General features: G+C 48.7%; 1 protein-coding gene across 1 annotated transcript in view; it reads right to left on the bottom strand.

Annotated features, from left to right (window-relative positions):
- Positions 1-27,519, bottom strand: part of LOC147453721 (acetyl-CoA acetyltransferase 2-like) — a 154,202-nt gene that overhangs the window by 89,521 nt on the left and 37,162 nt on the right. Inside the window, exon 6 of the mRNA XM_086516962.1 lies at positions 5,138-5,204. Coding sequence (XP_086373088.1) covers positions 5,138-5,204 — 67 coding nt within the window. The remainder of the gene's footprint in view (positions 1-5,137; positions 5,205-27,519) is intronic.

Genomic DNA, 27,519 nt, shown 5'->3' with positions numbered 1-27,519 from the left:
TCTGCTGCTCGGGAGACAAGTCCAAACCAACCCGACAACCCAAGTACCGAACTGCAGTCCCTGGGAAAATCCACCTGGAACCCTCTCCTAGCATCCAATCTGGCATAGGAGCACTACCAACTGAGAAAGCCACTGTCTTTCTCCAGTTGATCAATACGCCCGATGCACAACAGAAGGTCTCCAGAGCCTACTCACACCTGTGGAGGTTGGCCTCCTAGCCATCTTAGTACAAGGCTGAGTCGTCGGCAAACTCAGCGTCCAGTAGCTCATCTCCCCGAATAGGGAGTGCTAAGCCCCGTAGACCAACCTGCTGCAACACCAAAAACCTGCTCATCGCCTCCGCATAGAACAGAAAGAGGAAAGGGACAAGAGGACAGCCCTGTCTGACCGAGCGTGTAAGCATGAAGCGATCACCTCTCCCTCCTGCCAAGAGTACGTGACTATGAGCCTGTCTGTACAAAGCTGACACTCCTCTGATCCAAGCATCTGAGAAGCCCATCCTGCGTAGAGTGCCCTCTAGAAAGTCCCAGTCAACTCTGTTGTATGCCTTCTCAAAATCGAGAAGAAGGATCACGAGGTCCTCACCACGGAGCCGTGCCAGGGCAGAGGCCTCCCAAAAGGTAAAGATGTTGTCAAGGATACTGCGTTCCTTGACAAAACCTGTCTGAGTCCCATGTATCAGGCTCTCTAGAAGTGGCAGAATCCTCAAACTCATAGCCTTGGCAAGAATTTTGTAGGCTGAGTTGAGGATGGTGATGGGACGCCACTGTCGAATCTCATCCAAGGAGCCACCCTCCTTGGGAATGAGGTAGATCAGGCCCTCACTCATGCTGTCAGGCATCACTCCTGTGTGCAAAATGTACTGAAAAGCACTGCAGAGATCTGGGCCAAGTAGGTCCCAGTACTCCAAGAAAAAACTGGGAGTCAGCCCTGGACAACTACCACGGGGGAGGGCCCTAAGAGCCGTGTGCAGCTCCTCAAGCTGAAGTGGCAGCTCAAGCCTCTGACGCATCTCCTCAGTCACAAGACAAGGCATCTCTGCCCAAACCTGCTCCCTGCATGCATCCTGACGCTTTGACTGGGACTCTGCAGACAGTAACTCGGGTAAAAGTTAGTAGCAACTGCACGCATATCCTCGGGCTCAGACGCAACTGACCCATCGGGCCTCCTCAACTGACTGACCTTGGCATGCGAGTGCCGAGGTCCCACTGCCTCATAGAAAGCACCAGTCACTCTGTCGCCCACCTGGGTCCACTAAGATGCCTGTCGGTGGAAAGCAAACTCATGTCGCCTCTCCTCTATGCTAGCAAGCTCCTGTCGAGCCTGCTGTAACTACTCCTCCAACCAAGGACTGTCTGGATGCTGCTCTTGCATCCTCTGTAACGAAGCAATGCCACAACTGAGACGCTACTCCTCTCTCGCTGTAGCCCGGCGAGCCAGAGACTCCTGGAGAAAAAAAACGACTAATTTGTGCTAGGCTTGTGGCCACTCTATCAGCAGGAGAGTCCTGCCTGTCCAAGCCCTCTCTCGAGAGAGCCTCTACCCTCTCTCTGAGTGCTGAGTCCAACAAGACTCTCTCTGGGATGCGAAGCATCGTGCTCCCACTCCTCTGCCTGTCTGCTACTATGAGGATGACTGGTGCATGGTCCGAGAAGGAGGTCCCTACCAGGATGCCCACTGTCCCTCCCAAGTCACTGAAGTGGTCACTAGTGTAGAAGCGATCTATCCGCAATAAATTCACTCCTCTCACTCTGCGGTCCGATTGAGAGAAGGCAAGGCTGTCTGGGGGCCTCACAAAACCAGAGTACTGCCAAGCATTTGAGACCCTCAAAGTCATACAAAGCCTCTCCCAAGCTGCCAACTCAACTCCATGCACAGTAGCATGGCTACCACCAATCCTGTCAGAAGGGTCCTCCAGCATGTTGAAGTCCCCCCTTATGCACCAATGCTCTGCCTGCGGCAGAGACTCAACTATCTGTGACCAAAACGCTGCACGAGCACTCGCCACATTGGGCGCATAGATGTTCAGGAAACCCACTAGGCCACTCTGAACCTGCATGGTAATCCACTGAGCCCTACCTGGCACAATGATCCCTCTGCCCACTATGGCTTGCTGCAAAGAGTCCGCAATAGTCATACATACCCCACCCTGGATGCCTCCAGGTCCAAAAGCAACTGACCAAAAAGTATCATATCATCCATGCAAGAGCTGACCACAATGTCTAATGCGGCTCTCACACAGATGGTGCTCCTGAAGCATAAGGAGATCAATCTCTCCTCCCACAAGACAACGCTGAAGCTCCTGACGCAGTCGGCCCCGCTCACGCTGAAACTGGGGCACACCTAGTCCCTGCACATTCCATGAGACGATCCTCATGGGGAACGAGAGAACAGATGCTGCCGCAGCAGCTAGACGGGCTATCTTCGAGGCTGGCATGGATGGGGAGTAATCCGCATCCGAGCACCCTCTAGATAGGCGTGACTGCAACGAGTGCCTGGTCCAAGCCCACGCAGAGCGAGCCGTACGTAAAGCAACCTCCTCTGTCCAGGAGTCCTCATGAATGTATACATAGCATGGCAAGCACTGTGTATCAGCAAAGAAGTAAACCACAATGTGTGTACATCCTGCTGAGTCTGGAGGTGTCACCGCAAACTTGGCCAATGGCCACAAAGTCTGGAGCATATCTGTAACTCCTAGTTCTCCCATGTGGTGAGAGAACTCTAGTACCTGTGTGTGCAACCATCCCAACACTGAGCGAGAGTCCGCTCTGTCTGGTCTCTGCCGCAAAGGGGGAAGGAGAAGCCAACTGCTGAGTCCAAGGCCTCTGTCCACCTAGCGGCAAGGAACAGAACATGGATCCTGAAGCAGGCTGCCTCACGGTCTGTTGAGGGGTCGCCGAGAAAACGAGTAAAGCCGTAGTCGAAGAAGTCCCATCGGCGCCGGATGTCAATGCTCATCAGACCAGGAGGGATAGCTGCAAGGGAATATGTATGTACCTGCAAAGGGGGCCGCAGGAAAGGCTGTCCCTCTCTCGCTAAGCGACTCATGGCAAAGGCGCTGCCAAGAGATCTCCTAGGCGCAGGAGAAGGCCCTGCCCTCTGGGTCGACTGTGGAACTGTAGCAGGAGGGAGGGGAGAGGGAGATGGGGGGAGCGGTGGAGAAGAGGGGCGGGAAGGAGCGACAAAGTTACAAGGGCGGGGGAAGAGGCGGCGGGAGCAGGAGGCGGGGGGGGGAGGATGAGGAAGACGGAGGGAACTCGGGGGGGGGGGAGGGGTTGTCGGGGTGAAGCTGGGGAAGGGGAGGGGCTGGCGGCTGGGACCTCATCCTGCTCTAGAGGACCAAAACGGTTCCCCGTGGGAACCCACTGCTGCTGAGTAGGTGCCTGAGGACCACTCTGAGTGCCAGTCTGACGCTGTGGCCCCTGTCGTCGTCTACCACGAACCTGCTGCCATCCCTCCTCCACTGGAGCCCCAGGCTCAGAGGGTGGCTCTGCCTGTGTGCGCTGTGTCTCTGGCTGTGTCTGCTGGCCAACCCTCGCAGGCTGGGGCTGAGGCTGTGGTGTAGGTCGAGGCCTCCTCCGTGGACAGGCCTTCGCTAGATGGCCCATCTGTCGACAAATGAAGCACTGGTTCGGGAGGCCCGAATACTCCACACTCTGTCTGAACCAACCCCCACTCACCCGAGGCAGAATAATAACCTTCGAGAGCGTGTGAGTGTCTCTGACCAAAACGCGAACTGAGGGAATGCCAGCCGCCTTGGCAACTACTGAGGCTGCCGTGCGAGGTGTCTCCAAGACAGTCCCAATGGTTGAGCCTATCCTGGATAGAAGTGGTAAGTACTCCCTCCGCAAACCCGGAAAGCAGACAGAGATGGGGATGTCTGCCTCCTCTACTAGAACATCCGAAGCAGGGTCGAAACCATGTCTCCACTGTCGAAAGTGGACACGTGCTGCTCGGATGGTCAGTGGACTCGTGGCGATGACCTTGGACGCCATTTCGGAGGTCTCAAACTTGATCTGATAGTAACCGCGTCCGAGTATCTGTACGTCCAAGATCCTGCCCACCTCTGCGAAAAGGCGGGCCTGGAGAAGGTCACGCAGCTCTCCTCTGCTAGGTCGAGTGTCAAGAATCTTGCAAATGACAGAAGTCGCCTACAATCGTTCTATCTCTGCGGCTAGGCTCGCTTGCTCTGTCGGCGAAAGAGCAAGTCGAATGGTGGGCTCAGCGGGGTCGGGCGAGGGGGCTTTGGACGAGCTCCTCTATGGCGGAGCTGGAGCCTCCATCTGTGTCTACTGCTATGTCGAAAGACTGACGGCGGGGAGAAACTGCAAATAGGTGCGCCTAGCACTGCCCAAAGAGGTCAATGCGGCTCAAGCCAAAATGCAGAAAACTTCAGGGGAACAAGGAGAGCGGGGGGGGGTGTATAGGCGGCAGTGGGCAGGCAGCACGAACGGGGAGCTGCAGGCAGCGGGCGGGCGAGTAGGGGCAGTGGGCGGGTAGCGTGAGAGGGGTGGGCAGCAGGCGGGCGAGCAAAGACAGCGGGGGGGGGCAGCAGGGGCGGGAGGCTGCGCAGGGGGGGGGGGGCAGCGATGGCGCAGCAAGGGGGGGTGTCGAATAGCAGCAACGAGCGCTCGGTATCTCGGTGTCTGCCAAAGGTTTAGCACACTCTCCTCTCTTTAAACACCGTCCAGGCCTGTTTTTGCTCAACCGATACCAATAACAAGGTGGCCTTCCTTGCAATCACATGAGAACACAAATGTAGAACACAGACCACCACAACGCTTTGGAGTACATAACTTATCCATATCAAGCAATCGCAATCCTTTTTTCTGAGAGCAAGTAGACCAAAAATGCCCCAAAATCCAAGACATAAAGGCCCATAGACCACAGGGTGGCCAATGCAATAATGGCAGAAAAAACTGCATATATGCCACCAATATGGACTGGAATATTCAGAGTCTTACATGCACTGGCCAAGTAGACAGCTTCCACACCATACATCACACACACACACACACACACACACACACACACACACACACACACACACACACACACACACTTTGTGGGTTGAAAAAACTTCATTTGTATACCATACATACCACAATTGAGAAGATCTAAATTTATTCAAGCATACCTTTCATTCCAGAAGAGCAAACTTTATTCACTGTTGTACAGACGGCACTAGGTAGCAAACCAGCTTCCTGTCACATGGAAGAAAAGAAAGAGTGAAACATTGCCGACAACATATCTATCACATAGAATAAAAGAAAGAGTCAAGCTTTGAAGACATCAAGTGCAAGCATAAACCTTTCTTCTACCATATACTTCTATTCAATATATTATGTCTCAAAATCTTCCCTCCCACCTTTTATCCTTTCCTCCCCCCCACCCTCTCTCTCAATCTCCTCATTGTTTGTTGTGGTGTGTAGCAGGGCTACAGTGTCACTGGCACGGACAGGCAGTTGGTCTCAATTGGCCAGGTTCCACACTAGACATACTCTCTTGCCGGGTCGGTGACACGTGGTAGGGATACGGGTGGTGGTCCGGTCGACACCGTGGCCAATGCACCACCACCACAGTTCAGAGATATGCTTAGCTGGATTAGATATTGGTGAGCCATTGGTGCTCTTTATGGTTGTATATATCCGTAATTGTTTGTGTTTTATGGATCATCTGCTTTTGTGTGGTCAGTCATCTAGAGTCTCTCATCTAGAGTTGTACACAGCACGTCTGCACCATCCCTGCACAGTTGAGCCTCGACACCCCCACTGTACCTATGAGATCTGGGCTGGAGTCTGTATCGGTTTCTTTGAGTTTGTCGATGTTCATGCTGTTCATGATCTGCTGAGTCGTATTGTTGTTGCTCTGTTGTTCTTGCTATAATTGTTCTTTCGGCCCGGCGTAGTTCCCTTCCCAGAGAGATTGGCCCCAAAGACTGCCACCTCTTTCGGTATTTCTTTTATATTAATGTTTGAGCAAAGTACAACTCCCGAGGGGTCCTCTACTCTCATGCTTTGAAGAGTGAGGCCCCTTGGGTCTATTTATCCTTACAAGGGATGCCCCAAAAGCAGTTAACTCAAAAGCAAATAGTCCCAAAAGCAACCGGTCCCAAAAATTGGCAAAAAAGCAGTCAGCACAATTTGCGAAAATCCGTACAGGCTGCCACACCCGCACCTGTCAGCGCAAATCGTAGAAGGCCGAACTGTCTGCCACGTCGGTATGTCAGCGCAGATTCCGGGATTCTGCCACGTCAGCGTCCTCTGTCCACGGGTGGTCATGCCACGTCATCATTTTGTGGCATACTCCCCTCTTGAAATAATTGTAATCGCCCTCAATTATGCCTGCAAAATCAGACATAAGCCATAAACCAGTTCAGTAGACAACGCACTAGACGACACAAATCCATCACTTGTACAAAGACGACAGTCACATCACATCACATCATGTTCAAATCATATCACATAGAATCTAAGACCATGATTCCTGGCAACGTATTTAGCAATCGCATCTAGATCCGCACCGGACCGCACTGATGTCGGATTAACTAATCCCATATTGCGATCATGTCCATAGATTTCGTTCTAATCTATGACCATGATTCCTAGCAACGTATTTAATAATCGTATCTAGATCCATCCCGTATCTCACTGCTGTCGGATTAACTTATCCATATTGCGATCATGTCCATAGATTTCTCGAGACCAAACTACTCCAGTCATTTGGTCAATCATTCCATCTACACTCAAACACTGTCATGTGTGCATAATCATTTCCGGGAATCCCAATCCATCAATCTGACACTGAGTTTATACTGAACAAAGTGTTTCAATCATTCAGTCCTAGTTGTGTGGCCATCTCATCCCGCGGGAACTCTTAATGCACTCACGACAGCTCCATTGAATCATTCATGATTCTTTTCATTATCAGGTTCATTTTGGAGCTGTCATTGCTCCGAATTTGTCATCATTTCAATGTCGATTTTCACTTGTTATCTGCACACAAATAGCAAGTTCTTTCAAAAACATTAAATTCATACATAAATCAGAATCATCTTTGGAAATTCCTATTTCAAAGTTCTTCATTCACACACTTAGTTCATACTAAACACAGTGTTTCAATCATTTAGTCTAGTCATCTCATCGGTCCGGAAGTCTTGATGCACCTAGATCCTTGTGTAGCCATCTCATTCGGCACAAACTCTTGATGCGCTCACCATAGTATCCAATCATCTCATTCATATGGGAATCTTGAAGTATTAGAATCATTCATCATCATCATTCAAAGTTCATGATTTTTATCTCGAATCGTGATCGGGTTTATTCTGGAGCTGTCGTCGCTCCCAATTCGTCATCATCTTATTCTTGATTTCACCTGCAAAACATGCAAAATTTTAAGCAAATGGTTCACCTCGTTGCAAAAGAGTCGAGGTCCAATTCCATGTTTCCAAATGCTTTCATATGCATGTTCCTCGCTCTTATTATTTATTTGCACACAGACAACAAGATATCAGTATCCCTTTCGATTTCCTTTCTAAAATCTGTTTTGGAGCGAGTATCTCCTCGCCCTGTAATATCTCCTCTAAGAGGTGTTATCTCTGTCAGATTCTCCACAAGAACCCATGTGTAATCTGGGATTCTTTATGGCTTATGCCGTGTAAGACAGAGAGATGAAGACGGGAGCACACCCGATGCGCGATGAAGGGTGGGAGAGGCTAATAAGTCCAAGGTCAAGACACAAAAACTCTTAATTAACAATTTCCAAAGTGCCTTGTCTCTCTTTGATAGGACCGGTATGCTTTGAGAAAAGCACACGTCTGATGCTCTGATACCACTGTCACAGGCTTGGGCACCCCAAGTCGAGAATCGGACATGACACACGAGAGAGTCACTTAAATACTTCATAACTTTAAAATCACAGCTCAATTTGGTCGACACAGCCCGGCGTAGTTCCGTGCCCAGAGAGATTGGCCCCAAAGACTGGCACCTTTTTCGGTATTTCTTTTATATTAATGCTTGAGCAAAGTACAACTCCCAAGGGGTCCTCTGCTCTCAGACTCTACGTCCAGATGCTTTGAAGAGTGAGGCCCGTTGGGTCTATTTATTCTTACAAGGGATGCCCCTAAAGCAGAGCCCCAAAAGCAGTTAACTCAAAAGCAAATAGTCCCAAAAGCAATTGGCCCCAAAAACTGGTAAAAAAGCAGTAGCGCAATTTGCGGAAATCCGTACAGGCTACCACGCAAGCACGGAGGCCGGACTGTCTGCCACGTCAACATGTCCGCACAGATTTCGGGATTCTACTAAGTCAACGTCCTCTATCCGCGGGTGGTCATGCTAGGTCATCATTTTGTGACACTCATGTGATATTGTTTGAGTGCATGATTGAAAGACAAAATGACTCCAGCGTTTCGGAATTGAAATTCTATAGAAATGTTTGCAATAAGAATTAGCTAATCTGCCATCGGTGAGGTTTTGTGTGGATCTAGATGCGATTGCTAAATACGTTGCCAGGAATCATGGTCTTAGATCTGCAATGAATTTTTATGTGATTGATTTGGATATGATCTGAATGTGCACTGATTGAGTCGTCTTTGTGTAAGTGCTAGATTTGTGTTGTCTAGTGCGTCGCTACTTAGAGTCAGTGTCTACTGAACTGGTTTATGGCCTGTCTGTTTTTGCAAGTGTAATCGAGGGCGATTACAATTCTTTCAAGAGGGATGTCACAAACTGCTGACGTGTCAAGCCACTATAGAACGGAGCCAATCTTCAGATCTCAACCAAGGGACCAAAACCTTGAGAAGAAGAAGCAGAAGAAGAAGAAGAAGAAGTTTTACACACTTACAAAGTCTTGAAGAGTGGCCTATTTTTAAAGAAGAGTTCCCACCAACTTACGGAACCCCGTCCAATTGGGCCCAAGTGACATAAAGGCAATAAAAATAAAGCAGAACACACTCAAAAGACCTTGCACAACAAAATATGATGACATGGCACTTGTCCGGACATTCCATAATTCGCGGCAATTTTTAGAAAAAAATCCAAAATTTTAGGAAAGTTTTTTTGGGGTCATCTTTTCATATTTGATGCTTTTAGGGTTTGGGCCTTTAAATATGAGCCTTGGGGGCCCTCTCTGGCACTCTTCAGCGCGCAGATTACAGAGGAGGTGCTCCCCAACTGTTGTACTTTGCAAATCAACAATAATAACGAAATACCGAAAGGGATGAAAGAAGTGTGAGGGTCGTCGCTCGCCGCTGCTATCCGCTTCCCTCCTCACCATCGCTATCCCTCCCCCCCCGCCCGCGTAGCTTCGCCCCCGCCCTACAGTGCGCAACCCCCCCCCCCCCCCCCCTCCTCGTCCTTTGCCCTCGCGCACCAGCCCGCTCCCCCCCATCCCGCTACCCCATCCCGCTACCCCAACCCGCTTCCGCCACCGTCCGCCTCTCCTCAGACCGCAGCCCTCTCAACCCGCCTGCCGCAGCTCTCCATCTCCACCCGCCTCCCCTTTGTGCACCTTTAGCCCCCCCCCCCCCCCCCCCCCCCCCGAAGGCCTCACTTGTTCAACCCTGCAGTGGAGTTCTCGCTGGGACTTTTTTCGTGGAGTTCCGCAAGTGTCAGCTTCACGCCCCCTGAAACCGGCCAGTTCAATCCAAAAAGGGCGGTAGACTTTACTTTAAACCTTGATTTAGCTTTCACCCATTATTAGTCGTCTATTTTACCTGTACTTTCAAGACACAACAAAGGGGAGAGGGATACAGGCTGCTAGATTGCACCTGTATGAGTAGACCGACACCAGATTGGCCCCTAACTTAGGCGCCCCTTTCGGTATTTCTTTATTGTTCAAAAGAGGGAATAAACGCTGTGGATCCCTACACGCTGCCCCGCACAAACTCGGCTGAATTTCCACTGTTCCAGCCCGATTTCGGCAACATAACTGTACTAGAACCCTTCATAGTCAGTATTCCCACGCATTGACTGACTTTCCCGACGCATACGGGCACTTTGCAAAACCTGGCAAGAATCTGCAGCACGCTGAATTCTCTGTTTTCAGCCCCGAAAATGCGCCAGATCACCTGTACAGCGGTCCCCTCGCGTCCCCGAACCTCCTGGGGGTATTAGGGTCCGTTTAGGGCCAAAACCCTAAACCTGCAAAAATACACAGCAAGCTGTAATTTACTGTTTCGGGCTCCGTTTCGCGTGCCGGTCGCATCCGTAGCAAGTCCTCGAGCTCCCGCACCTGTAGGGCTACTTGCCCTTTGAATCGGACGAGATTTCTGGCATGAAACCTCTCCGAATTCACCTGTACCTGCGGGGGGGTTAGCCGCTAGCTAATCCAGTACCTGTGCAAGAGGCTCTTGCCTCGGCAATCGCGCATGAACCCACACAACTGTACATTGGTCAAATGAAGAGCCCACTAGTGGGGCATAACATACTGCCAAAGGGGAGAGAGAGGGCAGTGCGTAGTGTGCAGGGCATCACTCCTGGCACCGCACTGTACATAGGAGAAGCACTCCATAGCTCTTAACCTGTGACTAATTCTGAAAATCAGCCTCCTCTCTCATTTTAGGCGCCCCCTCTCTGGCCAGGAGTAGCAGAATGCTCACAGAGTGCCACATGGCACATTTTCCGACTTTGGGCATTCCCGGCTAAAAATATATCAACTGGTGCATCAGTTGACTTTGCAGCAGAGCAAGAAAATGTTCCCCTTGTCATTCCGGAGATAATGACGCCAACACATTTTCAGGTCCCAAAATAGCAGTTCCCTAAATTTTAGGAGATGCTGCCATTGTATCTTTCTAGGTCATCCGACCCTCTTTGTACACTGCGGCCACATCCAGAACTAAAATGTAGCCTCTGTAGCAAAGGATTCCACTTTGGCTAGTCAATGACCCCACTTTGGCTAACCATAGTCCTTGTCCAGCCTTAGTGCTCTCTTGCCCTCAGGCCTGGACTCCCTCTGAACAGTTCCACACTAGCTATGCAATGCAGGGCAGTTAGATTTCCCGAGGGGTGTTTCCAAAAAGTGAAAGTAAATAGATAATAAGAAAGAAATCAACAAAAAGGATAGATAGTAGTCACACGCTGGAGACACCCCCCCTCTTGAAATCTCAAACGTCCTCGTTTGCATCTATGTCGTCCATGCTCACGGTCAACACTAATGTATTCAACACCTGTCGACACATGTGTTGGGGTATAAAGCCCAATGTGGTCGCCCAGGTAAGTGGGCGGGCCGCCAGGTATGTACACATAATCTTTTGTAAAAACCTAATAAGAACTAACTATGCTCTACACATTACAGTAGAGCGAGTTCACCATATCGTCATGCTCTTCTTCTCGCACTCTCTCTCGCGTCGCACTTCCGCTCGTACTCCTTCAACTGGTATCAGAGCTCAGATCGAGGCTCGGGGCAGCACTGCAGGAGGCTAGAGTCACCAACTCAAATTGGAGTGAAATTCGACAGGCGAAGACACGGCCCCAAATCTCGTGGGGAAACCCAAAGGGCTCGGTGTTGTCAGAATTTCATTCTGAGGTCATCTCGGCCACCGTTCGGCTTCGACAAAGGTCTGCGCAGGCCATTTTCGACTACGTGGTCTCGACGGGTGCAGATCCGACTCTACAAATTTGGGGTTTTTCGGCCTACGACTGCAGGTGCTGAGGATATCGACACTCCCAGAGTGTTGATTTGTGGCTGTCTACACATCGAAGGACAGCTCACAGTTCTTGGAGGCGTGTCACATACGACACAGGCGCATCTACACAGACTGTAGGCGACATCCACTAGTTCATCAGGTAGCTTGAGTTTGCTGCTTGATATTCCAGATTTCATCCTTACATTGCAGGTACTTCCACATGGGATGTATTGTCAGAGATGATGTATGTTTGTTGAGGGTTTGCTGGCTGTGAGTCACGCAGCAAACAACCACCGCAACGGTTACAGCATATAGTGGGAAATTTGTGGATGTATGACTTTGTGGGAAGTCTATGTACTGTCAAATTTACTGTAGCCTTTGTTGAGGGTCGAGTGAGGTTTTATTGAGCTGGGGGATTCTCGAATGTTGAGATCCTTTCGGTGATACAGGTCTTGGAGAGATCCCTCGATCACCCTTAGATAGGCAGCTAGGATGTATTGACTGTGAGTTAGACAGTTGGGATTGCAACTTTGCTTTATTGCCGTTGAGGCATTGTCGCAGTCTATGCTTACAGGACAATGACAGGACAGCCAGAGACAATACAGGTGCAGGACAGGTTTACCCACAGCTTACAGTGTCAGAGAGACAGTGGTTTTTGGAGCTGTTTTTTGGTCTGTTTTTAGTACACCAGAGCCATTTTACAAAGGAGACTCTACCAAAATTTCTGCAGAATCTGAAGCTTTCTTGGTTCATTTGACAGGTTGATATTGGTTCAGAGGTCAGTTTACAGGGGAAACTCTGCCGAATTTTTCCCACGAAAGTAAACTACTGTGAAGCGTAGCTATGGCCGGATCACAGGACACTGCTCTTTACAATATCAAGAAGCTGGATGGAACCAATTTCCCATTGTGGAAGAAGCAGATTTGGCACGTGTTGGTACAAAAGAAGCAGATAAAACCTATAAAGCTCAAGGGGATAAAACCAGAAGATATGGACGAAGATGAATGGAGCGAAATGGTGAATTGGCACTTTCTACCATTATGCTGACTTTGGCAGAAAGCGTTTACTTCAATGTAGCAGGCGAGATGTCGCCTTATCAAGCATGGTTAAAGCTGAGTGATCTTTATGAGAAGCAGAGTGCAGCTTCACAGGTATACTGGCTTAAGAAGCTAGTTGACTTGAAGATGAAAGAAGGGACACCTATGTCCAATCATCTGAATGAATTCAACACAATCTACAGTCAGTTGTCAGCTCAAGGTGTCAAGTTTGATGAACCTGTTAGAGCTATGTTCCTGTTGATCACATTGCCAGAAAGTTGGGACACTTTTCGCACAGCTTTGAGTAATTCTGCAAATCCAGATGGTTTGAACATAGCAGGTGTAGAAGGAAGTCTGCTTACTGAAGAAACCAATAGAAAGACAATGGACAAAGGCAAAGTAACAGCCTTAGTTGTCAGGGGAAGGACCAAAGAAAAGTACAAAGGTGGAAAGAGGAATCAGTCTCATAGCAAGTCCCGCAGTGCTAAAGGCAAGAGTGACATAGAATGCTACCATTGTGGCAAGAAGGGTCACATGAAAAGAGACTGCAGAGAATGGAAAGCAGAAAAAGGCAAAGAGAAAGCTGAAGACCATGGTGAGAAGAACAAGTCCTCAGTGAAGATTCAAGAAATAAATGTGACAAACACTGTTGCAGAGGATGACAGTCTAGTGTCAGGAGACATCTACTTCTTGAAGAATACAATGGACTCAGCTCTTCTTACAGCATCTGATGGAAATGCACTGAGTGACTGGATTATAGACTCAGGGGCATCACTTCATGTGTTTCCAAACAAGGAGTGGTTTACCTCTTATGTGACCACTAAAGATCATGTTCGGCTAGGCAATGGGCAGACATGTGAGATCTTAGGTGTTGGAGATGTTCAATTGAAGTTTCAGAATGGCTCTTCTTTCACGCTGAAGAATGTGAGACATGTTCCTGCAATTACCAAGAGCTTGATCAGCACAGGTTTACTTGATGATGCTGGCTACGTCACCACTTTTGGACAGAACATGTGGAAGATATCCAAGGGTTCTATGACAGTAGCACATGGAGTAAAGTCTGGAGGACTTTACATGATTTATGTATCAAATGTCTCTAAAAATGTAATCAATGTAACCGAGCAGCCGAACGTTTCTTTGTGGCATAGCCGGTTAGGACATATGTCCAAGAAGGGAATGGAAATCTTATCTCGTTCTGGTTATTTGCCTGGCTTTTCATTTAATGATTTTGAATTCTGTGAACATTGTCTGTATGGTAAGCAAACACAGCAGCCACATAAGCATAGAAGCAGTAGAAGAGATACACAGTTGGCACTTGTTCATAGTGATTTGTGTGGACCTATGCCTAACCTATCTCTAGGGGGAGCTTCTTACTTTATGACATTTATAGATGATTACTCGAGGAAAGTATTGGTTTACTTTCTCAAGCACAAGGATGAAGCGTTTAGTGTTTTCAAAACGTTTGTGACACTTGTGGAGAATCAGAGTGGCAAGAAGCTTAAATGCTTACGCACTGACAATGGTGGAGAGTATGTTTCAAAGGCCTTTCAGGACTTTTGTGAGTCAAAAGGTATAAAACGTGAACTTACTGCTCCTTACAATCCTCCTCAAAATGGTGTTGCTGAGAAGATGAATAGGACCATACAAGAGAAGGTCAGAAGTATGTTGTTTAATGCACAACTGCCAAATGGGTTTTGGGTTGAAGCTGTATCAACAGCTGTTCATCTTGTAAATGGATCTCCTAGCAAGGTTTTGCAGAAGGATTCAGTGCCAGAGATGGTATGGTCAGGCAAAATGCCCTCATACAAGCATCTCAGAGTCTTTGGCTGTGAGGCATATACTCACGTTCCAAAGGAATTTAGGAACAAACTTGAGCCAAAGAGTAGAAAGTGCATCTTTCTAGGCTATGGTAATTCTGGTGAGATGGGGTACAGACTTTGGGATCCCGAATCCAGAAAGGTTGTCCGCAGCAATGATGTTCACTTTAATGAATCCAAATATCATTCTAAACCAGAGAGGGTTGAGGAGATTAGAAGAGTTGTCTTCCAAGAAGATGGACCTGCACGTGCAAGACAAAATGTCAGGGCTCAAGAGGAGCAAGGACAGGATAGAGTGGAACCACAGGTTGTGGCTGAGCCTGAGCCACCTATTGTGCGTAGATCTGGACGTGTCACGCGACCTCCTGATAGGTTTGTTCCATCTATGAACTATGTCATGTTGACTGATTGCAATGAGCCTTCATGTTACAAGGAAGTAGTGCAAATGAAGGACTCCGGGAATTGGCAATTGGCCATGCAGTCAGAGATGACAGCTCTGCATAAAAACAAGACATGGAAGCTAGTTAAATTACCACAGGGCAAAAAGGCTCTACCTTGTAAATGGGTTTACAGGTATAAGATCACCGCTCATGATAGTCAACCAAAATACAAAGCAAGGCTTGTTGCCAAGGGCTTTAAGCAAGAACAAGGCATTGACTTTGATGAAGTCTTCTCTCCGGTGGTCAAGATGACTACATTGAGATGCTTTCTTGCATTCGTTGCCATATTAGATTTGGTGTTGCACCAAATGGATGTCAAGACAGCGTTCTTTGCAGCAGGCCATTGTGGGCAGAGGGATTATTGTGCCAAGTAGGGCTCAGTGGATCACTATGCATGTTCAAGGTTGTCTCGTGGGCTTCCTAAACATCTATGCGCCCAATGTGGCAAGTGCTCGTGCAGAGTTTTGGTCTCAGATTGTTGAGTGTCTGCCGGAGGCAGAGCAATGGTGCATAGGGAGAGGGGGGACTTCAACATGTTGGAGGACCCCTCTGACAGGATTGGTGGTAGCCATACTACTATGCATGGAGTTGAGCTGGCAGCTTGGGAGAGGTTTTGTATGACTGCGGGTTTCAGATGTGTGGCAACACTCTAGCTTTGTGAGGCCTCCAGACAGCCTGGCCTTCTCTCGTTGAGACCGCAGAGTGGGAGGCGTGAATCTATCTCGGATAGATCGCTTCTAAACTAGTGACCACTGTGGAATAGTTGACATTCTCGCAGGGACTTCCTTTTCGTACCATGCACCAGTTATCCTTACAGTGATAGATAGGTAGAGGAGAGGGAGCACGTTGCTACGCATCACTGAGAGGGTCTTGCTGGACTTAGCACTCAGAGAGCGAGTGGACGCTCTTTGGACAGAGAGCTTGGACATGCAGGATTCTTCTGCTGACAGAGTGGCCTCAGGACTTGCACAGCTTAGTCGTTTCTTTCCTCAGGAGTCTTCGGCTCGCCTGGCTGCAGCGAGAGAGGAGGAGCAGCGTCTCCGACGAGGAGTTGCTTCCTTGTAGAGGATGCAGGAGCAGCATCGAGACAGTCCTTGGTTGGAGGAGCAGTTGTTGCAGCAAGCTCGCCAAGAGCTCGTCAGCACAGAGGAGAGACGCCATGAGTTTGGTTTCCATCGACAGGCATCTCAGTGGACCCAGGTGGGTGACAGACTGACACGCACTTTCTTTGAGATAGTGGGACCTCGGCATACGCATGCCAAGGTCACTCACTTGAGGAGGCCCGATGGGTTAGTTGCTTCAGAGCCAGAGGACATGCGTGCAATTGCTACTGACTTTTACCGTGAGTTATTGTCTACAGAGGCCCTATCAAAGCATCAGGATGCATGGAGAGAGCAGGTGTGGACACAGATTCCTTGTCTTGTGACTGAGGAGATGTGTTAGAGGCTTGAGCTGCCTCTACAGCTAGAGGAACTGCACACGGCTCTTAGTGCATTCCTTCGTCGTAGCTGTCCTGACGAGGATGGCTTAACTCCCAGCTGTTTCTTGGAGTACTGGGACCTGCTTGGCTCAGATCTCTGTAATGCTTTTCAATACATCCTGCACACACGTGAGATGCTTGACAGCATGAGTGAGGGCCTGATTTACCTCATTCCCAAGGAGGGTGGCTCCTTGGATGAGATTCGACAGTGGCGCCCCATCACCATCCTCAACTCAGCCTACAAAATTCTTGCCAAGGCTCTGAGTTTAAGGATTCAACCACTTGTAGAGAGCCTTATACATGGGACTCAGACAGGTTTTGTCAAGGAGCGTAGTATCCTTGACAACATCTTATCTTTACTTTTTGGCAGGCTTCTGCCCTCGCGCGGCTCCGTGGTGAGGATTTGGTGATTCTTCTTCTCAATTTTGAGAAGGCCTACGACAGAGTTGACTGGGATTTTTTGAAGGGCACTCTACGCAGGATGGGCTTCTTAGATGCTTGGATTAGAGGGGTGTCAGCTTTGTACAGACGGGCACACAGTCAGGTGCTTTTGTGAGGAGGTAGAAGTGATCGTTTCATGCTCACACGTTCGGTCAAACAGGGCTGCCCTCTTGCCCCATTCCTCTTTTTATTCTTTGCTGAGGCGATGAGCGGGTTTTTGGTTTCACAGCAGGTTGGATTACGTGGCTTATCGCTCCCTATCCGGGGAGATGAGCTACTGGACGCTGAGTTTGCAGACTAATCAGCCTTGTACTTGGATAGCCAGGAGGCCAACCTTCACAGGTGTAAACACGCTCTTGAGACTTTCTGTTGTGCATCTCGCGCACTCATCAACTGGAAAAAGACAGTGGCTTTCTCGGTTGGTAGTGCTCCTACGCCCGATTGGATGTCAGGTGAGGGTTTCAGGTGAATTCCCCCGGGGACTGCAATTCGATACTTGGGCTGTCAGGTTGGTTTGGACTTGTCGCCCAAGCAGCAGATTGCTCCACTCCTCCTGTCTATTAGGAGGAAGTTGTTACATTGGAGCTCCACACGACTTTCTTTGGCAGGCAGAGTAGTAGTGGCCAACCAGGTGTTGTTGGCTACTATGTGGTACATCACTTCTTGTTGGATCTTCTGGAGTTCTTGTATCAACCAGGTAGAGAGGCTGATCCAGAACTTCCTTTGGTCAGGGCGTGACACTCAGATAGACAAAGCGGCCTGGCAGGTCATCACTCTTCCTTGTTCTCAGGGAGGGTTGGGGATCCTAGAACCAGCACAGCAGAGCAGAGCCTTCTTGGGAAGTTCATCGTCAGAGGACTTCTTCCAAGTGAGGAGCCGTGGAAGGAGTTCTTCCTTCAGCGGCTTAGTGCTAGGGTGCCTCAGGCTGGAGGCCCCTGGCGACCCTCAACTCGATGGATTTTCACAAAGATGCGTAGAGTTGGTTTGAGCGGGAGACTGGAGGACTGCTTCACTTTGAGTCTGCTCTGATCTTGGGAGCAACTGCGGCGAGGCCTAGAGCAGCGTCAGCCCACTTGCACGGAGCAGCGCTTGAGACAACCCCTTGTTTGGAACCCCATGGTTAGCACTCAGAGAGGTCACTTGGTTGGTAGTCGGCCTCATGTTTCCTGGGGTCCCATGGCAGAGGGTCCAGCACGCTCTCTAGGTGACTGGTTACAGTTTTCACGCTTGTTAGAGGAGCCTCAGGGCATTCAGCTACAGAGCATGAGAGGGGCGTAGAGCATGTGTCAGGACATCTCAGAGGCAGTACCAGTTGAGTGGCTCACACCTCTCGAGTCAGCAGCGCCCAGATGGATGGGAGCCTTCACGCGACTGGAGGTTCTCATCTCAGTTCGGGCTTGCTTAGAGACTATACCCTCCCTGTTTTTCGAGCTACAGGGTGAGGGACGCCTACACCGAGTTGCTGTAGAGGCCCCGCACGTGGCAGAGTGCCATTTTCAGAGGATCCACGTGGTGGGCATCTGTGGGGGGACTTGTGTCATATCCCGACCCAGCAGCCCTTGAGACTGGCCACTGGAGACTGTGGGCTTGGGAGAGTTGTCCACTGGCACGAGTACAATGGGATCCTGGGGAGTGGCTTTGGAGGGACCCTTTCTCCTCTGTAGACCACCCAGGTGTCCCTTTCTTTCAGTACACTGTTCGATTGGGACGTCACATACTAGCAGGGCACAGAGAGGCTCGTCCTGCTGCAGCACCTCATTGGCAGGAGGAGGGTCTCACGGCTGAGTTCTTGGCAGCTTTTTGGGAGAGGTTGTGGGACTCAAGACAGCCGAGACGAGTCACTTCGTTCCAGTGGCTGGTTGCACACAGAGCTACAGCAGTTGGGAGCTTGCTTGTACATAGTGATCTCTCGGCCGCATATGCAGTTTGTGACCATCTTGTGGAGAGTCGGCGTCACTGTCTTTGGGACTGTCCTTTGGCACAGCAGGTGTGGCTTCCTGTCCTTCGGCTGATGCCAGCTCTTTCCACAGCTCGCCAGTACACTTGGGGGGCAGTTGCTTGGTCCACTCTCACGGGCCCGACACTTCAGTTTGAGCTATCTTCCACCAGCAGTTTGAGCTATCTTGAAGAGTGGCCTATTTTTAAAGAAGAGTTCCCACCAACTTACGGAACCCCGTCCAATTGGGCCCAAGTGACATAAAGGCAATAAAAATAAAGCAGAACACACTCAAAAGACCTTGCACAACAAAATATGATGACATGGCACTTGTCCGGACATTCCATAATTCGCGGCAATTTTTAGAAAAAAATCCAAAATTTTAGGAAAGTTTTTTTGGGGTCATCTTTTCATATTTGATGCTTTTAGGGTTTGGGCCTTTAAATATGAGCCTTGGGGGCCCTCTCTGGCACTCTTCAGCGCGCAGATTACAGAGGAGGTGCTCCCCAACTGTTGTACTTTGCAAATCAACAATAATAACGAAATACCGAAAGGGATGAAAGAAGTGTGAGGGTCGTCGCTCGCCGCTGCTATCCGCTTCCCTCCTCACCATCGCTATCCCTCCCCCCCCGCCCGCGTAGCTTCGCCCCCGCCCTACAGTGCGCAACCCCCCCCCCCCCCCTCCCCTCCTCGTCCTTTGCCCTCGCGCACCAGCCCGCTCCCCCCCATCCCGCTACCCCATCCCGCTACCCCAACCCGCTTCCGCCACCGTCCGCCTCCCCTCAGACCGCAGCCCTCTCAACCCGCCTGCCGCAGCTCTCCATCTCCACCCGCCTCCCCTTTGTGCACCTTTAGCCCCCCCCCCCCCCCCCCCCCCGAAGGCCTCACTTGTTCAACCCTGCAGTGGAGTTCTCGCTGGGACTTTTTTCGTGGAGTTCCGCAAGTGTCAGCTTCACGCCCCCTGAAACCGGCCAGTTCAATCCAAAAAGGGCGGTAGACTTTACTTTAAACCTTGATTTAGCTTTCACCCATTATTAGTCGTCTATTTTACCTGTACTTTCAAGACACAACAAAGGGGAGAGGGATACAGGCTGCTAGATTGCACCTGTATGAGTAGACCGACACCAGATTGGCCCCTAACTTAGGCGCCCCTTTCGGTATTTCTTTATTGTTCAAAAGAGGGAATAAACGCTGTGGATCCCTACACGCTGCCCCGCACAAACTCGGCTGAATTTCCACTGTTCCAGCCCGATTTCGGCAACATAACTGTACTAGAACCCTTCATAGTCAGTATTCCCACGCATTGACTGACTTTCCCGACGCATACGGGCACTTTGCAAAACCTGGCAAGAATCTGCAGCACGCTGAATTCTCTGTTTTCAGCCCCGAAAATGCGCCAGATCACCTGTACAGCGGTCCCCTCGCGTCCCCGAACCTCCTGGGGGTATTAGGGTCCGTTTAGGGCCAAAACCCTAAACCTGCAAAAATACACAGCAAGCTGTAATTTACTGTTTCGGGCTCCGTTTCGCGTGCCGGTCGCATCCGTAGCAAGTCCTCGAGCTCCCGCACCTGTAGGGCTACTTGCCCTTTGAATCGGACGAGATTTCTGGCATGAAACCTCTCCGAATTCACCTGTACCTGCGGGGGGGTTAGCCGCTAGCTAATCCAGTACCTGTGCAAGAGGCTCTTGCCTCGGCAATCGCGCATGAACCCACACAACTGTACATTGGTCAAATGAAGAGCCCACTAGTGGGGCATAACATACTGCCAAAGGGGAGAGAGAGGGCAGTGCGTAGTGTGCAGGGCATCACTCCTGGCACCGCACTGTACATAGGAGAAGCACTCCATAGCTCTTAACCTGTGACTAATTCTGAAAATCAGCCTCCTCTCTCATTTTAGGCGCCCCCTCTCTGGCCAGGAGTAGCAGAATGCTCACAGAGTGCCACATGGCACATTTTCCGACTTTGGGCATTCCCGGCTAAAAATATATCAACTGGTGCATCAGTTGACTTTGCAGCAGAGCAAGAAAATGTTCCCCTTGTCATTCCGGAGATAATGACGCCAACACATTTTCAGGTCCCAAAATAGCAGTTCCCTAAATTTCCACCAGCAGGATGATGTGATGTAGGGGGGTCGACCTACACTCTAGCCTACTATACAGAGCTTACTCCACAGGAGTAGTACAGTGAGAGAGAGGAGTGTTGGGAGCTCATCAGTGGCCTGACACTCTGGTTCATCTCGCGGGCCCGCTGCTTCCGCATTTTCGAGGCTCGCCCTAAACCACCAGCAAAGACTGTTCGGGATCTTTGGCTAGAGCTGATCCATACTCTCAGAGGAAAATTCGAGAGACTCCAGGGCAGTTCCGACCGCATGCGGGAGCGCAGAGAGGCTTTCCTTCGGCTCTGGCGTCCTGGGCCTCTTTTCACCATGGTCTAGGGTGTACTCAAATGGCACAATCGTCCACCTGTGTGGCTTTTCCCTCCTCCCATCTCTTGATTTAGCCTCATTGTACATATGTTGTTTTTTCATTGGGAGAGTCTCTCCATCATGATTGTTGTAGCCCTCTCTTGTAGAGGAGGTTGTAGCCCTATGGGCAGTTTCATTAACTAATAGAAGGATCTTTTTCTCGGGGGAAAAAAAAAAGAAACACAGAAAGGGACGCCAGCATTTGGGGCCAGTGCTCTCTTGGGGTGGTACTTCGCCACTCCCCATCTCGTGTCGTGCATCTTTTTCAATTCAGTTGTTATTTGAAGTGCTTAAAGTTGTTCAGTCTGTTCTTTTCCGTTGGCACGTGGTGCCCATCTTGTGACATTGGTATCAAAGCATCAGGCGTGTGCTTTTTTGAAAGCATACCGGTCCTGCAAAAGAGCAGACAAAGCAAACCGGCACTTCCAAAGTCTATTGGAATCTTATTTGAAGTATCTTTGGGTCCCGACCCCGGAGCTATTAACCACTTCCACCCTTACTTCATCACCCATCAGGCGTGCTCTTGTCTTCACCGCTCATGTCTTATAGGGCATAGGCCATTAAGATCACTTGCAATAGAAGGATCAAGATTTGTTTCGAGTTGCTGTTTTTCTCAGATGCAGTGGTGGTTGTCTATAGTTACCAAGCCGCTCACTCCAAGGACTTGGCAAGCTTTCAAGAAAATTTTTGCCCCGCCCCGAAGTTATATGGTTTCTGGCAGCTTCTGGCAGAGTGGGGTATCCTGAAATGCTTGGCATGGAAACCCTAGCAGATTATGACTTGAAATTTTTGGACATCTCTCACCAATTGTCTCTTCTCAAGCTGATAACCTTGGAGGTCCAATGTGAGTGGTATATCTTGCGGCTACTATCACCGCCACAGGAACACTGTCTGTCGAGCCTCGTTTCGACTATTCAAGCGCTTATGGACCATGCTGTGGTCGGCTACGACCTCGTGGAAGGAACCTAACCCTAATTTTTGGTGCAGGTTTCAGCATGGAAAGTCAGTTGACTTTTCGAGCTCGAACTGATGTCGAGATTTCTTTTTAAGTTTGAATTTTTTTTGAGAATCTGTTTGAGAACTTGTTAGGTGATCCTATTTGGAATTTGTTTGGAATGGATGGTATCTGTTTTGAACCTGTCTTGGAGCCGATTTGAACTGTTTCACTCTGGTTTGAATATTGGTTTCAATGCTTGGTGATTTACTCCCAGGTGGAGTAGTGAGAAATGATGTTTGAGAATGCTTGTTCATACTCATGGCCCAGACTCTTGTGGTTATTTGCGGGGGGAGTATTGAATGCTTGAAAAGTATTGTTGTTGTTACTCCCTTGCCTGGACCTGGATGGTTATGCGGGAGGAGTATTAAGAAGTCTGAGCAGTGGTTACTCTTAGCACCTCTAAACGACGCAGGCTACGGTCTGGGGGGCGTTTTGGTTGTAAGAGGCCTCTATATCTCCCCGCCCGGACCTTTTTAGGTTATGCGGGAGGAGTGATGAGGGAATCGTTGAATATCTCCCGGCCCGGACCTTGTTAGGTTATGCGGGAGGAGTGTTCATCGGAGATTTATGTTTCTATGTCTTGTAACATGCATATGTGAGCATTTGTGTTGCATTGTGATGTGCCAACTACTGAATATTCCTAATTGGATGAGATTGCTTGGGTATGTAATTTTAGTGCATCAAGACACCCGTGCTTGACGAGTAGCCTATTTTTTAAGAAGAGTTTCCACCAACTTACAGAACCCTGTCCGATGGGGTCCAAGTGACATAAAGGCATTAAAAATAAAGCAGAACACACTAGGAAGACCTTGCACTGCAAAATATGATGACGTGGCACCTGTACGGACGTTCCGTTATTCGCGGTGGATTTTTAGAAAATTCCCAAAATTTTACGAAAGTGTTTTTTTGGGGTCAGCTTTTCATATTTTATGCTTTTAGGCTTTGGGCCTTTAAATATGAGCCTTAGGGGCCCTCTCTGGCACTCTTCAATGCGCAGATTGCAGAGGAGGTGCTCCCCGGCTGTTGTACTTTGCGAATCAGCAATAATAAACAAATACCGAAAGGGGCGCCAACGTTTGGGGCCAGTGCTCTCTTGGGGTGGAACTTCGCCACTCCCCGTCTCGTGTAGTGCATCTTTTTCAGTTCAATTGTTATTTGAAGTGCTTAAAGTTGTTCAATCTGTTCTTTTCCATTGGCACGTGGTGCCCGTCTTGTGACAAGGGGGTATGTCACAAACTTATGACGTGGCATGCCTAACGGATAATAACCAACTTTATAAGTTGTCCCAACTTATGGGTACCTACCGACAGGGCCCTAGGGACATTAGCGAAATTAACCAAAGCTGGTGGGCTGGCTGTACGGACCGGAAATCGCGCTGACAAGCTGTACGGACGGTCAGATTTTATGTTGGCAGTGCTGACATGGCAACGTACGGAGTTCCGTAATTTGCGCAAGCTTCTATTAGCGCCATCTTTTGGGGGAAACTGCTTTTGAGATTGAAAGTTTTGGGGCCAATCTCTCTAGGCACGCAACTACGTCGGGGCGTGTCGACTCAGTTGAACTGTGATTTAAGTGTGAAGTATTTTAAAGTGATTCTCTCCCGTGTGTCGTGCCAGATTCTCGACTTGGGGTGCCCAAGTCTGTTACAAATTTCATAAAGAGGATTGAGAAGAAGAGAGAACACAGATGCATCCAACAACTAGAATGTCATTGTGCTCAAGAAGACTGATACCCTGTAGGCCCCAAAGCCCCTTTCACTATTTCTTTATTTTACTGAAACCAACCGATCTGAACACTTAGACCAAACTCCCACCAAGCTGTCCAAACCTGTCAAGGGCTGAAATTGTAGGTTCTCGACCCAATTTCGGTAACATAATAGTGCCAAAATCTCTGTAGGTCGAAAGTACAAGCCTGGGACGGGTTCCCTTGCATTTTAGAAGCCTGCCGGTGAGCTGTAAGTAGATTTTAGCGAGCTGTAATTTCCTGTTTTGGTCATTGACAGGTGCCCAAACTCCTGTATAACCACCCCAAGGCTTCCCCAAAGCTTCCCCGGTGTTATCTTGCAGTTTAGGTGCAAAAACCCTAAACCTGCAAATAAACGCAGCAAGCTGAAATTCTCCGTTTTCTATTGTTTGGAGTGGAGCAAACACATCTATGCGTGTCTCAAGAGCTCCCTCGTGCGATGGACACTTCCCTTTTGATTTGAACAAGTTTTCACGCGAGAAAATGTTTTCGCGATCTATCACGATGGAACTGTGCGTACCTGTGGGGATTAGCAATTAGCTAATCCGGCCATAGTTACCCGGAACGGGAAACGGGGAACGGGAATGGGAGGGTCCGGAACGGGACGGGAACAGGGAGGAGGAGGGGGGCTTGGAATGGGAACGGGGCTAGAACGGTCAACCTAAAGTAAGGATTGAATTACCTCCATTAAGCTTAGTCCCAAATAAACTCCTAAACAACCCCAAAACTGCCCCCAAATCTGCCCCCATCCTGTCCTCAAACTGCAACAAATATGTTCCCCAAACAACAACAAATCTGTCCCCAAAAGCCCACTTTTTTTCCCCCAAATGCCTACTTTTGCCTGTTTTACCGTTCTGCCTCATGTTCCGTCCATTCCGGAACACCATTCCGGTTACACGTCGTTCCGGAACGGCGTTCCGTTCCCATCTCTGTTTCGGGAACAGGACTTGTCCGGAACGCCGTTTTGGAACGTTTGGGCTGTGTTCCCCCCGAACCCTGTTACAATGAATCCGGCTCTCAGGCTCTTGCCTTGGCAAATGCGCATAAAACCCACAAGATTGTACATAGTCATCTGGGGAGCCCAACTCGTGGAACATTACCATATGTGTAAGGGGGAGAGAGATGCACGAGACCGGAATCATCACGCTACATAAGACAAGGGAAAAGGCGAGCTTTCCATTAAAGCTGTGAACCTGAGAAATCCACTCACAAAAGCCAAAAACAGTCCTCCTCTCTCAATTTGGGTGCCCCCAAGCTAGGCCTGAGCTCCCAAGTGCTGAGTTGTCTAGCAGGTAGCTCTCCTACTAACATGTGTCCACTAGGCCCCTTATGGTTCAACTTCCTGACCCCTCCCAACTTAAAAAGTTGTCAGTGAGTTGCCCCGTGGCCCAAATTCCATGTAGGCGCACACATGCTTCCATACTCAGCATTCAATGTTGATTGGCCCACCAATCACCGACTAACTGACCTAGATTCTTGAGGTGAGAAACCTGTTTGGCTGTAGCCATTTCACACTGGCCATGTAATGTCCACCTTTCAAGGGTTTCGAAAAAATAAGCAAAAATAAAGAGTAATACATATTTAAAGAAGGCATTAGGAAAAATACACCTCCTGGTGACAGTCTCTCTCCAAGTTTGCACTACAATAAGTTCGGTAGCTCTTTCTCCACTCACCTTAGGGCCTTAGAGGGAAAATATGCCAAAGTGAATCACACACCACTTTCACTCAACTACATACAACCCGCGGACACTAAAACAACACTGACTATGATTTGTCTATAAATAGATAAAAATCCTTCTTTAGATAAAAAGTATCTCATGTTCACAAGTCTCTTGTAGTGCATGCTCACATGTAAAAAAGAGGGGAGGTTCACCGCTTCTTCTTTGAGTTAAAAAGCTCACATGGGAGGCTGGACCTCACATTCACTTTAAATTTTCCTTCTCTTTAAATTTTATTTTAAGTGTTTTAAGTGTGTATTTTGAAAGGGCCAAACAAGTTGCATTTCAGCCTAATACTATATACACGTAAGGAGCACCAAAATGTTTACCAATATAGTGCAAGCTGAGTCTCCCCTACCATTGCCACCGGGGTCTCGACCTCAAGACTTCCACGTTCTTCACTTGTCAGCATGATATGTAATGCAACTGATAGACTACACACAGATAATACATGACAACGATGGTCTAGTTACTAAGCATTTATGCTACGCCCAAGACGTATTTAGCCTTCGTTGGTACACATGTTTAATAGAGCTATGTGAAGGCTATCCTGAGAGCTAAAGTGCTAACACTATTGTGCCGATATTGAAAACTGGGGATCCTACGCTTTCTACTTACTATTGCACCATCATGATAGGCTACACTATTGGCCAAGCTTTATGCTTCTGTGCTTGTGCATGAGCTCAGTCGTTCGGCAGAGATAGTAAGAGCACGGGGATTCTAGACAAGATTCTCTTTATCACATACTTTGAGCTATCATTGAGAAGGGTCCAGCACATGGACATTGAAAACATAGCTGCTTTGTGGATTTTTGCCAAGCTTTTGATATGGGTGATTGATCGTACCTGCAATGAGGTTAGTTTCACTAGAACAAGCATCAACTAAACCATCATCCTTGTGAACAATCACATCTTTATCATGCAAATCATTATCCTTGTGAATAAACACATCTTTATCATGCAAATCATGTGTGTCGTGCTTTGGAGAAGAAAAGACTGAGAGAGTCTCCTTCTCCTTTTTCTTTTCAAACTTCGCTTGCACATTAGAAATGAGAGGTGAAGAATGAACAACTTTCTCCCCACGAATAACAATGGGAGAGTCACTTTTGGCATTGAAAGTGAAAGTACTGTCCGCCCAATCAATGAGAGGGTTATGCTCACGAAACCATCGAATGCCAAGAAGCATATCACATCCTAAAAGAGGAGACACTACAAATTTCCTGTGGCACTCTCGTGTAATGAGAGAGTCCATACCAGGAGCGAAGCCCGACACCTCGAAAGGAGATGTCTTGCAAACCTCCAAGGTGCTCTTTCGACAAGAGAGTCACTAATCACATCATGCATACTACCAGAATCAAACAAGACCACTATGTGTTGACCATTCACATGACCATAACACTTCATGAGAGACTCATCAATGATAGGATCATGAGAAACTTGGGACACACTAGTGTGCTCATTTATGGCATTAATAGAGGATGTGGGTTCACAGAGGATGTGGGTTCTGTGGGGTCTTTAGATTCGTTAGAATCAATCTTAGGACATGTTTTCTTTATATGACCCTTGACGTGACAAGGATAACATCGACCTTCCTTAGAATAAATGACTTGGTCTTCTGACGTGATGTATCCTCCTATGATTCCTTGTGCTGCTTTTTCATCTGGGGTGAGGTTAGGTTTAGCAAGTGTCTTAGCTTTACCCTTAGATTTATTTGGAGAGTTCTTTTCCGAAACACTAGTGGAAGATTGGTTAGAAGAGTTACTGTTCTTACCGTTCTTGTCACAAAACGGGAGCGTACACGAGCACTTGGAAAATCTGAAAA

Source organism: Adiantum capillus-veneris, chromosome 7, assembly GCF_014529385.1.
Source record: "Adiantum capillus-veneris isolate H3 chromosome 7, ASM1452938v2, whole genome shotgun sequence".
Classification (NCBI taxonomy): Eukaryota; Viridiplantae; Streptophyta; class Polypodiopsida; order Polypodiales; family Pteridaceae; genus Adiantum; species Adiantum capillus-veneris.
This window is presented reverse-complemented; position numbering and strand designations above follow the sequence as displayed.